Here is a 16,650-nt window from a genome sequence, read left to right on the forward strand (position 1 = left end):
GTGGTGCTTGTACATCATTCAGCTTGTGCAATGTGAGTAATAAGCACCTATCTGAAGTGGGTGCATTAGTTTGACCGTGCTCCCAGGGTGTAAATAAAATTGTTTTAATCAATTTGGGATCTCAGGGTTTCCGGAGACTTTTTTTCAGTTGTTAATTATGCTTTAGAACAAGTCCAAGTCTAAAAACAGTATGCAAGGAGTACGTCCCCGGTGTGGACTGAAGACTACCCTCTGCTACTCTTCAGTCTGTCCCCAGCTACTTCAGTTGTTTAGGAGATGCTGCAACGCTGTTTCGCTGTGAAGCTCAAAAGATGTTCTGTGGATTACAAAACTGCATCTGACTTTCCATCAACATTTAAGTTGGAATGTTCGTTTTTGTGAGAACTCATCCTTTGAGTAAAGTGAGCAGCACTGTATCGGTAAGATAACTGGTAGCTTTAGCTGCCAGAAAAATGTATTAAATAAGAGGGACAACAGCTCCCTCTGAACTGTGCTGGAGTAGAAGAATAAAGCAACATTAAATGTATTGTATACAATACATGATCAAATATAGACCTGCTTGCATTCCCCCCACAGTCGACAACAACCAAACCGTCCATATCAACATAAATGTTTGCACTTGCAACAGTAGCCGGGTACCTAAAGGTTTATAAAAAAAAATGAAATAAATAAATGCAAAGTGCAGATTTTAAGAACAATTATTCATGCAGTCAGTATCTGGGTTTAAATTCAGTGTGCCACATTATTATTGCACCCAAGTACCTCAAGGAAATGAGATAAGAATGAAATCAAAATATCATGCACAAAATCATATTTGGATTAACGTGCATGACTAAAGACTAGTCACAATATAGTCATCAGTGAGGTACAACAAGAATGAAACTGACAAAATGAAGGTGATAAAACAAATCTGTCATCCACTTATTGACAGGCCGTTAATTATGTGGTAAAGTGAGAGAAATGTGAAGAAATAACAAAACTAAAATCAGTTAAATCAATACACTGACAAGTTGTATTTTTAGATTTACTGGTAATTACTGTACAGTATTGTGTAATTCGAGATAAAATGAATGCAGAATAATCAGGTTTGATTGGTAATTATATGAAAAGTAAGCTAACATAATACTTTGGTTGTTACTGACCGTAAAACTATTATTACCTTTCCACTAAAGTGTAACGTGAGCTCCTTTATAGGAGCATAGGTTTTTAATAGAGAATGATATGACCTTCACTTTCAATATCAGTATCACCTTAAAATACAGGTCAAATAAAAATAGATTAAAATAAATTGAAATAGATTCATAGTTTCAATGCATGAGATTTTGTAAATACCAGGTAAACTCACCTTAATCAAACCTGCCGATAAAATGTCAAAACAGATTTCAACTATGTAAATGATACACTGTCAAAACAGATTTTAACTATGTAAATGATACACTGTTGTGTTATTGTCATAATTTCATTTCACAGTCATGTTCCCATACCTGGGAAGAACAGAAAACAATACAGCTGTTTTCAGCCATTTTATAACATCTGTACATTCACAAACAGGTGACACAAAAAAACGGGTTCACTACGGTGACATTTCCAGCTGTTGCCACATCATTTGAACTGTTGCTGTGGCTACCGCTCTTCTTGGAAGGTAAGACGGTGGAAATTACAAACATGTTAGCTTAATTGTACTGAAAGTTGTTGGCTACTATGTAGAAACTGGCTGCTGCATTTATTTTGAGAAACAACATTACTGACATGCTGAAAGCTAAAAGATGAGACCACACAACCTGCTAACAGCCGATGTTTCTGATGTGACACAAATAGACAGTAACAATCAGTCACCAGTATTGTGTTGGCTAAATTCCCATGTAATTACAGCACAAACGTCTTTATTATGCATTAATTACCTCTGTAATACTTCACAGTACTACAGCTTGTCATTATACTCATTTCATGATATTATTTCTTCACAATACTATGTAATTAATAGCTTGTAAACCAAATTGTTTTGTTACCTTCATTTTGTCGTCCCTTTTGTACTTCACTATTTGCTAAGCTTTGAAAAATTATTTATGGTGGGGTCGAAAAAACAACTACTTATGAATTAAGAAAATGATGATCTCAGCATAGAAATATTTTTAAGAAGAGTACTCTATGTTCTATAAAAACAAAACAACACACAATTAGATAAATTCAAACACATTTCTTTTTTTTTGTCTAAATTAACAATTTGTTTCATCATCTTCATTTGTCTGTTTCAGGGCTCCATGAGAGCATCCCAGAGAACTGACAACATCAATAAATCATTTCATTCATCCTTATTAAAATAGATTGTAAAACGAAATGCAAAGTGTTATACTTTTCCTTTAACCTCCAATTATTTGATAAAGTTGAATCTTAATGTGCTCTTCCTTCCCTTTTCTATTTGGGGTGGGCCTGACACATACACACACAAAACAAAGTCGCTGACATCATGTTTTGTGAAATAGCTAACAGCTGATACTTATCCATGTATTTATAAAGCATAATCATAGAAGAGACTATATTAGAATGTAATTATGAAGGATATTAATGAAAGGGATGGGAATTTGATCCTTTTTTCCTTACCTTTATTTATCAATTCAGTTGACAGACTCATGTTAGTAGCTTGCATACGAAACAGCACAAGCCAGAACAAACATATATACTTACATATATACATCTCCAGTCATATGCATATACAGTAGTTAGTGTATATGTCATACATACAACTGCATTGTGTGACAAAACAAAATCAGTAGAAAAGAAAAGACAAAAACAACATAAACAAGTCATTTAAACACAGCATATAACAAAATGTAAACTATAAGGACTAAAGTGCAAGAGACTTAGACGTGACTTCATCTCAATCTTTTAGACACTGATAATCTTTAGATAGCATAGTTTTTAAAACAAATTACGGAGGGTGTGCTCTTCCTCCATTTACTTTTGGGTGTACATATACAACATTTTTCTCATACCAGTCTTTAAATAAGGTCTTCCTAATAATTGTAATGGTTGTGTTATGTCACAGGGTGCAGCTATGCAGTGTGACATCCTGTGTGAATCATCTCCCAGTAATAAAGACTTGTTCATGAGGGAGTTTGAGCCTTTGTGGGTGAAAAGCACTGAAACCCGCCCTACAGGGGGCGCTGATGAGGTGAGTGAGATCCTCCCACGAAGAAGAGAGCGGTTCAAAGGTCACGTTGGAAGTGGTTCCGGTGTATCTGGGGGTCACCTGTCACATCATAGAGAAACCTGAACGACTTCAGAATGCTGTTACGAGTGAGTATAAGACGAGTCGGAGAGGCTGTGTGTAAGTGAGGCTGCAGCAGCTCACTGCGGTGATGATAGTGCGGTGGGTCCTGTCTGTCAGCCCCACTGTCTCTCTGTCTATCTGTCCGTCTTGTTTAGCGGGTTAGCTAACAGCTTGTGTAACGTTGCCTCATAGCATCACCTCTAAACCCGTCAGCTCCATACTGTAACCTTACATGACATGCTGTCTGCTAAAAGACATGTGGGATTCCGTATGGGAAACAAAAGACAAAAAAAGTCCAGCAGTCGTAATAATAAAACTTATGAACTCACGGTTGGTTTTTGGTGATGTGACGTAACGGTGGAGCGTGTTGCTCAGGCAACGTCACAGAAGTGTCAGCTGACGTTTCATCGTCACAGTTAAACTGTGGAAATGAAACACTGAAAATAAATTGTCTGGAATAATAATGTGTTGCGTTCAATGTTCAACTCATTTGTTGGGCACATTGTCAGAAGTCTAGAGCAAATTCACCTACAGTTTCTAAGAAGCTGTAATACATACACAACCTCTCACCCCATAATGTCTTTATAGGGAACAACTAATATGTTTGACATTGTAATAAATGCACGTGTTGTTAAGGTGAATGGACAGAAACACAATGCAGATGGCAGAGAATAGTCATTATGAACAGTTTTGCATTTAACGCAAATTTAGCCCAGATGTAGCCCAAGTTACACAGTAATGTAAAGCAGTGCTAAACTCAAAGATGTGTGATTACCGACTTCAAGAAATGATTTGAGCTTAAGCTCAACCTCTCACTAAATTTAATATGTGTGTGTCTGTCAGAGGGTGTTACAGATTGGAGGCTTGGCAGTGAAACACAGCAGGTCCATCCACCACAGTCCTGTATGGAGGAGTCCTCTCATACCCATAGTTGTGGAGCAGACGGTGAGTGAGACTTCAACTGCTGAGCTGCGTTCACAGCTGCCATGTTCCTTATTGTTGCACTATTTATGACTTCTCTATAGAGAGCCGACGTCCCGCCTCTTCGGGTGTACCCAATGTAACCTTTTTTCATATATAATTTGATATTGGTACATACTGTATACAATAAATATGTGTGCAGGCGGGATGTGGCAGTTGTTTACAGCACCAAAGATGGAGCAGAAACAAACAAACAAACTTCCAATGTGCACCGTAAGCTTTTAGATGACAAACATGGTGCTAATAGCCAATCCATCAGCAGTCGGTAAACAACACATGTTGTGTGATCACAATAGATGTTGTCACTTCTTACATAACAAAGGCTGTAGAAGTCAGAGCGTCCTTGAATGCATGAACAAGGACAGTTTTCAAACTTGTAAAGTCTCCACTCACAGGTGAATTGTCATAGAGCATAATATAACTAAAAACACTTAACTTTAGCAGGTGAAGGTCTCTAAGAGATGATTTCATGAACGTTCAATAAACCAAATTCAGTAACTGAGAGATCAGGAAACCAATGAAAACGCATGCTGACAAAATGGAGCTTTTTTGTTTGTCACAGTTGGAGATAAACTTGTTGTGTTGGTGTTCCTCAGTTAAAAGACTTTCTTTTTTGTTCTTTTTTTTTCCAGGGCAGAGGAGAAAGAGCATATGACATCTATTCTCGCCTCCTGAGAGAGAGAATTATTTGTGTAATGGGTCCTGTAAGTGTCTCTCTGGATGTTGAGGCTGATTTAAGACTGATTCTTTTTCATGAACATGTTTTCAAAGTGATTTCTATTCCTGCTCCTTCTCCTCTGCTCAGATCGATGACTCTGTAGCCAGTCTGGTTATTGCCCAGCTGCTCTTCCTACAGTCAGAAAGCAACAACAAACCCATCCACATGTACATCAACAGTCCTGGTAAGACCGGCAGTGAAGCGCTGCCAATTTACATTTTTGAGACTGTCAGGTTGGGGCCAGTGGACAAATTGAAACGAGGCAAATGAGTGTGCTTGACATGTAGCATTAATTCAACATTGGGGGTGTTTTCAACAGTTTTTGATGTTATAAAGAGCAACAACTGCCTCCCCTTTTTGATTGGTTGTCATAAGCTGTGTCTTTGGTGGAAAGATGTGTTGTTGTGAATTCCTCAAGCCAAAAAGGCTTCTCAGCCGTGAAGATCTACTGCTTTAATTTCTTTCCTGTTAAAAGACAGACTGTCTTTTTGTGCATGCAAACCACTAACAAGAATTGGAAAGTGAAAATGAACTATATACATATTTAACTATAAACATTAGCTTATTGTATAATTCAACAAAGTAGCGCAGTATTATAGTCTATTTAATCCTGTCTTCATTCTTCATTTCCCTTTCATTTTGATTCTGGGTTTAAAAAGAGTCGTGAAAAAATAAATGAGTATTCATGCATTGCTTAAATCCTGCCTCTCCCCTTAGGCGGTGTGGTGACAGCAGGCCTGGCCATTTACGACACCATGCAGTACATCCTTAATCCCATCTCCACGTGGTGCGTTGGCCAGGCAGCCAGTATGGGCAGCTTGCTCCTGGCAGCAGGAACGTCAGGCATGAGGCATTCACTGCCCAATGCCCGCATCATGGTTCACCAGCCCTCAGGAGGAGCCAGGGTAAGGTGGTCTCCCTAGCTCCTCTAATGAGGATCTGAAATCAAGCATGGGGGTGATTACAAAGTCTAAAAGTTGGCAAAGTAAAGTTGTTGAAATATTAATCAGTGTGCTGTGTGTCCAGGGTCAGGCAACAGACATCGCCATTCAGGCGGAGGAGATCCTGAAGCTGAAGAGACAGATCAATCACATCTACGCCAAACACACAGGGCAGCCGCTGGAGAAACTTGGTAAGATCGCCCAGATGTTTATATTTCCTACTAGATGGTGAAGTGCTGTTGGAATGGGATACTACTCACACTACACACAGTGTATACGTCTTGCACATGTAACACATTTTTAGTTTCCCATTCAGAAAAGTTTGTTAAGCTCATCCAAAGTCTTGTCAGGCAGGTCTTACCACTCGGCAGCCATCTTGGCACTGCCCTCGGGCAGTCATTTCAGGCTAACAGACACAGAGCTTGATGGCGGGCCAAGATGGCTTCCTAACAGGTTGCAAAATTCCTCTTGAACTAAGACTTTAAAATTAGATGGGATAAAAAGCTTCTTTTGATTTTTTTAACTTCTTATATGCAAGTCGTTGAGACTAGGATTCATCCGTTCGGTCACAATGGGTCAGAAGCATGACCTTTCATCTCTCTCAGCTAAGGAGAATAAAAAAGCTAACTTGGCCTGTGTGCTAGCTGGCGGTGGCCATGACTACCTGGAAGACGCAGGTGAAGGACAAGATGTCCCCTGCATTATTGAAAAGGAATTCCCACCAATTCTGATAAATCCAGTTAAGTCTCCGACTGCAACGAAAAGTCACTGGGAGCTGAATACTGCAGTGAGATCTTTTCTCAACTCGCAAGATTTCAGTCCTGTCTGATAAGGTGGAGATAGTCTCTGTGGACACTATCACTGCAGTCACTGAAAAGGTAACTAACCCTGAGCAGGGTGTCAAAATGGTGGAACAGCCTGTAAAGATGGTTCAAGGGAAAAGGGATGATATGGAATTTGAAATTAAGCGGTGCAGCCGAGACTCCAGAGGAGAACACTCGCACTAAAACTATCAAGATTTGTCCAAATGGCCTGACTGAAGAAAAGGACAAGCTGGTGTGGATGTCATCAATACCTCGGCCCAACCGCCTGCAGTTCAGTGTACAATAACCGTGATATTCAAAAAATATGTTCATTATAGACTTTTGAAAATATCGTGTAAAGAATCTGCACCTCGCCTCTCAAATTGGTGCCTACATCTTAAAAAATGTGAGTTATTTGCTTAAAAAAATTGTGAGGAAGCTTCCTTTGTAGACATACCTGTTAAAGATAAATCACATATTGAGGGATTGTATTATCCAAAAATCAACAGGATAGAATGCCTCTAATATTTCAACCCAATGATTGAAAGAGCTAAAACCAAATTCAATGTGTGGCTTAAAGTGATTTCTTTGAAGGGCCGTACTATGCTACTGTCCCAAGCTGAAGGAATGTCCTGCCTCACCGATGTTGCCTCTTCAGTTCATTTAGATGAGAATACTGCGGAAACTGTAGACCAACTGTTCCTAAACTTTCTGTGGAAAATTTGATTTTTCTACATTGAATTACACTGTAAACATTAATTGGATAACAGCTTTAGAGAAATGATACACGTGTATGGAACTTACTTTCAAAGTGTGTCTCTGACTGACTTTGGGGTCTCCCCTTCTCACTGATGTCTAATTATAAAATAGACAAATTCTATTCATTTATCCGGATATCACAAACAAGAGTAACGTTTTAAAGCGGCTTTCAAGTGATTACGTGTTTAATCACATGAATGATCTGAGCAGTGACAGCCAATCAGAGACAAGGATTTAACTCCCAGCAGCCAAATTGTTTTTTTTATTCTTTAAAGGAACTGAAATTTTAATTTGTGAAATGTGATTCTGCAATAACATACATGATTTCCTTTTTCTTTTTAAGATCATTTCACCTGTGTGAAATCCTTAAAATCTCTAGTATCACACAACATGCGAGATCAACGACAATAAACCTGATAGAATTCTGAAATATGTACAGGGATGAAATATTAGGAAATTGTCTGGAATGGAATCGCAAAAGAAAACTAAAGTGGAGCAGGAAGGAAGCCTTTCTACCAGGTTTTCAGCATCTTTCAGCTCATCGTTGGGTACCTCAACAGAAGGGTCATGAAAAAACAGGATGGCATGAAGCCTTTTTTTTTGGGGGGGGGGGCCATCCTCAAATTGTGATAATGGAAAGGCTAAAATAACTAATGTGTAACAAACTGAACTGAATGGGACTGCTTAGTGGTAATGAGGCTTAATACAGTGGGCCTGTACATCACCTGCAAATGGCTCCAATATAGATTTAAGTTTTAAATGATGTTGACATCCGTAGATGCCATGCAGGTGTGATGCACATTAGTGTTCTTGAAGGAAGGAGGTCTCGTTTACGATTTCCGCCAACATCTAAAGGCTTGCTTATTGAAGGCGTGATTTACACACCTTCAATAAGAGAAAATGATCAGTGACTTCAGCTGCTGCAGGGGTAAGATGGAAAAGACCTGTTGTATATGGATACTCATTTCTTTTTGCCTTTCCTGCCCTGTCAGAGAGTGTGATGGAACGGGACCGCTATATGAGCCCTATGGAGGCACAGGACTTTGGTATCATCGACCGAGTCCTGGTCCACCCGCCCCAGGCAGGCCAGGATGAGCCTGAGCTGGTGCAGAAAGAGCCAGCAGCGGCAGCCAGTCCCTCTCCACAGCCGGAGTCTCAAGCACCTGAGCCGGCCTCCCCTGGGACAAATCCCCCCTCCTCATACAAACCTGAGCCATGAACCCACCACAGAGCTGTCTGGATTTGATATCTGACAGTTCCTGAGAACAAGGATGAGCCTCCGTGGTGGGTTTCTTATGTCTTTAGTGGCTTCTTTCTCCCCCCTAATCAACACTCTGCAGTCTCCACACACACAGGCATTGTGTACAGTGAGTAGAAAGTGTTGTGTGTTCGTATCAAGCAAGTCCAATACAGTACTGGTTCTCTCAAACTGTTTTTGAGATGTTGATGCTCGTGGTCTATAAAAAAGTCATCAAAGAAGTGACGGCTGAAAAGTAGTCTGGCTGGGAGGGAAACTGTAGTACTTCAGCTGATGTTCATGTTTGCAGAATGAAATCACAGCTAGATAAGAAGCTCTACTGTGCATGAGTTTTTAAGGGGAGAGGAAGCCTGTTAAGACTAAGGAGCCACCTTGTTCTGTACCTCCTTGCTGCAGAGTGGAGAGGACCTGTATGACCTGTATTTGATAACTCATATTTGTAATAAATACGATCATTTTGACCACAATTGCAAAACATGGACTGCTTGTTCTTGATCTGTAATTGTCTCCAATTCATCCTGTCACCTAAAGATCATAACATCCCGATAGCTAAATTGGTGCACCCTCACTTCTGACCACCTCCTGTATGACTTCATAGACTGGTGGAGCTGGGGTGCCATATTAAGGCCCTGTCCTCACACATACAAGTATTTCTAAAAACAAACTATTTACCTCTGCGCTTCACAGAAAACAGAGCTTTTGGAAAACTTTGGCCATGGGTGAAGATATTCAGAAACTCTGTTTTCAGTGTTTACGTCTGAACAGACAGAAACGGATTTTTCGATTATCGTTTTTTGTAGTGTCATTGACAAATGTGAACTCAGAGAATGTGTTATGATATTGGAGTATTTGAGTTCCTACAGTGACAGAAAGACACAAACTGACATAAATAATACAATGATGTGCATGTTTTGCTGACAAATTATCCAAGAAGATTCTTTGAAGGGCAGGCACATTATCTGCCTTGTTCATAGTATTTTCTGTAACGAAGCAACCAGCCACAGTACACAATGGTGAATGTGAATGGCCATGAGATATGAGTGTTCAGGTGTGTTGTGTGGACAAAACCACCCATGTTTGTGTGCCTGGAGAGAGCTGTATTTTTTGATGAGTGCACACAGTGTTGGGGGGGCTGAGAGACGATTGGATTCTGGAGCTGATGAAGGGACAGTGGAATCATTTTGAGCTGGGGACTGTTATTTTGTTCAAAATAATGTTGGACTCATTGTGAAGGGAAAAAACCCCTTCACAATGAGTCCAGAGACACACTGCTCTGTTTTTTCAAAGCTCCACTGAAGAAACAGCAGTGCCCTCTGCTGTCTGTGAAGAGAACTGAAAAAGCTTTTGGCACCTGCTGATCCCAGGTACTAAACAGACGAGACTGGGCACGTTCAGGGTGATATGGCTGTGAGCAGCTGCTGCTCCAATCAAACCTTTTAAAGATGTCGGAAGTGTCTGTCAGGCAAAGGTCTGTGTACGATCATGTAGACATTCATTTGAGACATTCATTCATTTATGTTGTGTTTCATTACAAACTTCTATCACCTTTGCCAAGGAGGTTGTGTTTTCCCTGGTGTCTTTTTGTTGGTTGGTTGGTTTGTCAGTAGGATTACACAAAAACTACTGAACATATTCTCATGCCAAGAATATACCCCATTTTGGTAATGCTGGAGTCAGACCACTGCTATTAATACTGTATTTTGTCAGCTGGGCTGCTCTTTCCGAATATCATGTGACCAGCAGTGGTTCCAGTGAAAAACACCAAAGCTGTCAGAAGTTGGACTTGAGCCCCCCCTCCAGGGGAGACTGCAACCTGAACCAACACCACAGACCGCTCAGCCATCCCCTCTATTTAATGGTTGTCTGCCCAATCCGAACCAGTGAGGACATACAGCCCTGAGTATGACTCTATAGTGTAAATAAAAACACTTGAAATACGTTAAGCTGCTACTCCAATAAGAGCTCTTACATCCTATTTCATTGTCTCACTGATACCTTAAAGCAACATGATGTCATTTTGTTTTTATGTCATTTTGTGTGATTTGGTGCCCCCCACTGCACCACTGCAGTTAATACAAATCTTTTGTGTAACAGTTTGTCAGATGTAATGTAGGTGCTAACTACAAACTAAACTCATGACATCAGAACAATGTGATGTGTTGAAAACTTGTATGTTGAAGTAAACATGTATGTAACGCTGTGATCCTACCCTCTCACTGAGGTTACATAGAGCAGAAACAAGAGACAGAGACACCATTCATCCTGTTACGACACACTGCACCATCAACATGACTGATATATGATAGCCAATAATAGTACTTGGTTACAGTTGCTATGCAGGGTCGGGGGATAATGCGTTACAAAAGCAATGCATTACACTTTTAGCGGTAATGGAGTAATATAATGCGTTACTCACAATATTTCAGTAATATATCACTACAGTTATGTCATGTAAGGCTTTACAATCCACATAACTGACCATAGTGAAGCATATTAATATAGGCTGTGTGTGTTTAATACAGCCGAGCCTATAAGTTCTTTGTTCAGTCTCTGTGTAACTGAAATGAGCCGTATTTCATGGCCTAATGATGAAGCCTGATCCTCCGAGCGCACTTTAATTTACATTCTTGAATCACATATACCCAGGCATTCCTTGATCGCTGGTCTAAAATAAAGACATAGAAGAAGAGATTTTTGTCTTGTCATGTCATTATAGGCTACATTATATAAGATATAGGTCTGTTATGTTTCATGTGACTGAGCCTACAATTAAAATATTTATTCCTGTCTCATAATACATCAGACTGTGATCCTCTGTCTGCCTGCTCATCCCTGTGTCCAAGGACATTCATTTATTTAAAAAGATCTCAGCTATCCAATTGTTCTATACAGGTTATTTGTACATTTTTTTGAAAGTAATAAAAAGTAGTGTAATAAGTAATTTATTACTCTACACAGACAGTAATATTGTAACGTAATATATTGCTTTGAAATGAAGACAACTAGTAATATGTAATATATTGCATTTTGAAAGTAACTTGCCCAACACTGTTGCTATGTACGTGAAGCTTCTTTTCTAGCTGAAAAGGTTAAATGTTAATTTAAGCATCATTGACAACACCAGAGGTGCAAAACAAAACTGAGCTCTGTTGTGATTGTAAAATTAGATACCTTTCCATCAATCAGTTGGAATATGGAGTAGCAACAGTTTTTAAATAAAACGGTGTGAAAATATGTTTTTTTTTAAAAAAAAGAAAAAGTAATGAGATAAACTGAAAATTACGGAGAAAAGACAAGAACTGTGGAAAAATAAAACAGAAGTAAGTCATAAATAAATAGCCAGAGGTGTGTGTTTCTAATACCATTTAGCAGATGAGAATCCAGACATGTCACAACATAAAAGTACCATATTTAAATGTAGCCGTGCATAATGGCTGTACCACATGGCACAATGGCTGCCTTGGCATTGCAAGACGACAGTGCCAGTGCGCAATTTAGGTGAGAGTAGGGTTTTTAGGGACCATACTGATTTTCTTGGCCATGATGATGACTGGCTAATGTGCCGCTTTTGATTTCCAAGAACTGTTCTGTACTGTAGCTGGATTTGTGTGTTGAAGTGGGCCCTGTGTTGGAACAACAGTCTAGAAGAAACCATGGCATCCCCGTCCCTTTACAGGTATTATCTACAATTGTGTTTTTGGCAACGTCAGGTTCCCTTACATAGCAGTTGAACAGGCCTACATCAAAATGCAATTTGCTGCAAAGTATGGTTTCCCAAATGTAATCTGAAGTATCGACTGCACACACGTTGTGATAAGGTCGCTTTGGGAGGATGAATTAGTTTATGTTAATCTTAAACATTTTCACTCCATCAACATCAGGGTCATTTGTGAAGCACAAATGATGCTCACCAATGTGGTTGTTAAATGTCCTGGGTCATGTCACGATTGTTTTATACTGTCTCAAAGCTGTGTAGAGGAGACTTCATGCTGGAGCAGTGCCAGATGGATGGCTTACTGGTAAAATGTGATTAATATCTTACCTCTGCTATTTATTCCGTTTCCGTTTCGTGCAATGAAAAACATTACATGCACTAATTTTATATCGCGCTGCATTGGACTTCTAAAAGGGAGATGGCTATGCCTGGATGCCAGCGGTGGTAGACTACTCTACCAGCCACCAAAGGTTTGCACAATTATAAGGGCATGTGCTGTGTTGCACAATCGAGCTCTAAGGAACGGTGGACCCTTTCCAGCTGAATGCAAGGCCAGGGGCTCCAACAGTTGAACCTGTTGCAGAGCACCGGCAGCAGCAGCAGCAGTCTTGATATAAAGCAGCGACTCTGGTCACGGTAAGTCAAGTGAACATTTCCACCCAGACTCTTACCCTGCGACTGCGGTATGAGAACCATTCAGCACCTGCTGCTTTTCTCTGTGTCTACAAACACTGCACATTATTGCATCCGGCTCCTGTGATTTATCTAACAAGGTCATTTAAACCTTTTTAAAGTCAGTGACACCCTGTTATGCAATTTTTTGTTGAATTTACATTTTATTGCCTGGTTTTTGCTGGAATAAGCCTGACAAATGGAAAATTACTGCTTGGAAACAATCGCCTGGCCTCTCCTGATGTCCACAACTCAACACAGCGACGTTGTCTCGTGAACCTATGAAGAGGCTCTTCAGCCTGGCCAGTCTGATGCTGACAGCTTAAGGTTGTTTGTCCCGCAGCAAGCAGTACGTATGCCATTTACACTTTCTTTCCTTTTAAATTCTGTCATCCTTATCCTCATCATCATCATCCTCTCCCTAACCATTTTCTAAGTTTGATCTAGTATAGCTATCAATACATGTATGAAGTTGTACTATTCCCTTAGACTAATAGTCTCCTGAGCACATATACACATTCAGCTAACTCACAGGTTACCATTGTCATCTGGAAAGGGGAATGTTTGAATCAAAGGTGCAGGGACACAGACTTTCCTTAGATCATGTGCATAATGATTGGCTGGAGCCTGTTACTAGAACTGTTGGGGTTAAAATGGCATTTTGAGCATAAAACATAAGAAAACACTAAAGTAGAGTACTCAGAGTGCTGCAGGTGACAGTAACCATTATAACCATAAACTAGGAAGGATCACGAAAAGGCTGATTTATCAGAATTTGAAAAAACAACAAACTATATATGAGGCCATGAAATGGTACAGCCTGATCTGACCTGCTCATCTTTCACTCGCCACGCTGATGGCAGATCAGCACAGATTATAATACATAGCCAAAAGATGTCAAAAATGTCACATAACTTGTGTGAGCATAAACAAACACTTAAAAAAACAGATAGACAGATCACAGATAGTTACATCTTGACAGGGATAGATATTTTATGAATGTTTTATTTAGTTTTCCAAATTAACTTTGATTCAGTTCCTAATACAATATTTAATCATATATTTCAACTGTGAAGGCAGGAAAAAATTCGAAAAGCTCTACATTTCAGGTAAATGGAGATTTGAAAAATTGACTGCACTGTTCCTGCAGGTCTCTACTTGAGAATGTCCTCCACTCAAAAAGCCCATAACTTTAGAAGGGATTCTGTCAGAATCATTGTGAACGATTTTAGGCATTGCAGCAGATTGACTCGCCCAACCTGTACTCAACAGCACAAAGTCCCACATGTGTGTGATGTAATACAGCCTTGTTCGTGTTCAATGTGTTATTTATTTATCTATCATTTATTTTAGCCCTAACCCTAACCCTAACCCCCTAACCCTAACCCTTTATGTTTTAACTATTGCCTATTAACTTAACTTTAAATTCACATCAAATAAAAAAAAAACTGGTAAAAGATCTAAGGATTTTTTTAGATTACACCTAACAAGTGGGAGAAACCGGAGCACCCGGCGTAAACCCAACCATACATGGGGATGAGCGTGCTAACTTCACACAGACAGGTCCGGCCTGAACCAGAACTTGACTGTAGGGCACTTTTAGTGGCCCCATGGTGTCCCAAAGATGAGTTTCTCAATCCTTCCCTGTCCTGCAGGTGTCCCCCTGCCCCAAAACACTTGATTCAAATGATCAGCTCGTCATCACGCTCTGCTGAAGCCTAACAACAACCCATTCATTTAAATCAGGTGTGTTGGAGCAGGGCAGGGGGTCCAAGAGGACTGAAGAACACTGTCCAAGAGAAGGAAAAGAGGAATAAGATGGAAATGAAGGGAGGCAGTGTGGAGAGAGGAGATGCTGAAAGGGAATTTGGTAAAAGATGTAAGGATTTTTTTAGGTTACACCTAACAAGTGGGAGAAACCGGAGCACCCGGCGTAAACCCAACCACACATTGGGATGAGCATGCTAACTTCACACAGACAGGTCTGGCCTGAACCAGAACTTGACTGTAGGGCACTTTTAGTGGCCCCATGGTGTCCCAAAGATGAGTTTCTCAATCCTTCCCTATCCTGCAGATGTTCCCCTGCCCCAAAACACTTGATTCAAATGATCAGCTCGTCATCACGCTCTGCTGAAGCCTAACAACAACCCATTAATTTAAATCAGGCGTGTTGGTGCAGGGCAGGGGGTCCAAGAGGACTGAAGAACACTGTCCAAGAGAAGGAAAATAGAGGAATAAGATGGAAGTGAAGGGAGGCAGTGTGGAGAGAGGAGATGCTGAAAGGGAATTTGGTAAAAGATGTAAGGATTTTTTTAGGTTACACCTAACAAGTGGGAGAAACCGGAGCACCCGGCGTAAACCCAACCATACATGCTCAAACTCACTGCGGGTAAGGTTTGATGAAAGAAATAACTTCCGGTTCCCAGTTCACAGCTCCTTTAGCTTTCGTCTTTAATGCTGAGGTGTTGGTAGAATTTGGCTGGAACGAATGGGTGGGAGAACAACTTGATTCTGATTTTTCACACATAGAGGTTTGCTCATGAGTTGGGACCATAGATTATTACTGGCTAAAAGTGCGTCATGAGTCTTCCCTTTCACCACAGTCTGGGTACAGGGCCTCATGTTCCTATTGAGGGTGTGTTGCTGACTGGCAGTGGAAAGTGTGTCTTTCCCGCCACAGCTCAGCAACACCTGCTTGTCCATCACATGAGAGATCTCCGGAAGCTTCACCTTTCTTCCATTATGGAAAGCTAACTCAAAGATGCGGCAGCTGGGCGCTTGATCTGCGTTCCTGGGGCACTGCTGAATCAGCTCCAGAGTAGTAGCAGTAGACGGATATAATTGACCAGTGGTCTTCATTGCAGGAAATCTAGAATTTGAGGGCGGTCGTGGCACATGAACAGGTCGGTCACATGAGAGGCACTGATAGGTCTCTCCAAGCGTTTTTCTTAAACCAGCAGCATTCCCTGCTTCCTGAAGCTTCATGTGATCCTTGAGCTGCCTCTTCATGATTGAGTTTACCTCAGCCCTGGTCACCTTAGATTCCATCTCAGTGGAGAGTTGTAACTGCTTGAATGCACAGTCAGAGTGCAGATGGCTCAGCTTGCTTTCCAGCTTCTTTGCCAACTCGTTGAGTTCCTCTGCCTGGCTCTGTTTCTGTCTGTCGTCCTCATGCTGACATCTGATCGAGTTATTCAGATTTTCACACTGTCTTTGAAGCTGTAGGATTGCATTCTGCAGTTTGTTAATCAACTTTGCATTCTCCGTATTGCTAACTGTATCTTTACTACCTTCAATCTGCTGTTGGCAAACACTATTTACTGTGTCCTGCAGCTCTTTGTAGTGTTGGAACAGAAGTTTGAACTTGCTGTCAATTTCTGCTTGGCTGGTCGTGAAATCAGAAATGTCTTTGCTCTCGTCTTGGTCAGCCTCATCTTGGAGGCTGTTAGGGATCAAAGACTTCAATGTGTTCTCCACCATGCCTTGCAGGTCTTGATCTGTGTTTCTCTCCTCACATAGAGCCAGTTTAGTG

General features: G+C 40.6%; 1 protein-coding gene across 1 annotated transcript; it reads left to right on the plus strand.

Annotated features, from left to right (window-relative positions):
• The first annotated feature begins 3,207 nt into the window (after positions 1-3,207).
• Positions 3,208-9,198, plus strand: clpp (caseinolytic mitochondrial matrix peptidase proteolytic subunit). Its single transcript, XM_073495288.1, has 7 exons — positions 3,208-3,297; positions 4,115-4,216; positions 4,885-4,956; positions 5,058-5,154; positions 5,688-5,875; positions 5,997-6,102; positions 8,466-9,198. Exons 1-7 carry the CDS (start codon positions 3,286-3,288, stop codon positions 8,690-8,692), a joined length of 804 nt encoding a protein of 267 aa, XP_073351389.1. The 5' UTR covers positions 3,208-3,285; the 3' UTR covers positions 8,693-9,198.
• Positions 9,199-16,650: the final 7,452 nt, after the last annotated feature.

The sequence above is a fragment of the Pagrus major genome, chromosome 23 (assembly GCF_040436345.1).
Source record: "Pagrus major chromosome 23, Pma_NU_1.0".
NCBI classification, from domain to species: Eukaryota; Metazoa; Chordata; class Actinopteri; order Spariformes; family Sparidae; genus Pagrus; species Pagrus major.

Bases quoted from the DNA above. Each gene is read 5' to 3' on its own strand.
- clpp (XM_073495288.1), top strand. The intron at 4,957-5,057 runs GTAAGTGTCTCT...TCCTCTGCTCAG, and splicing joins TTATTTGTGTAATGGGTCCT to ATCGATGACTCTGTAGCCAG. The intron at 5,155-5,687 runs GTAAGACCGGCA...CTCTCCCCTTAG, and splicing joins CATGTACATCAACAGTCCTG to GCGGTGTGGTGACAGCAGGC.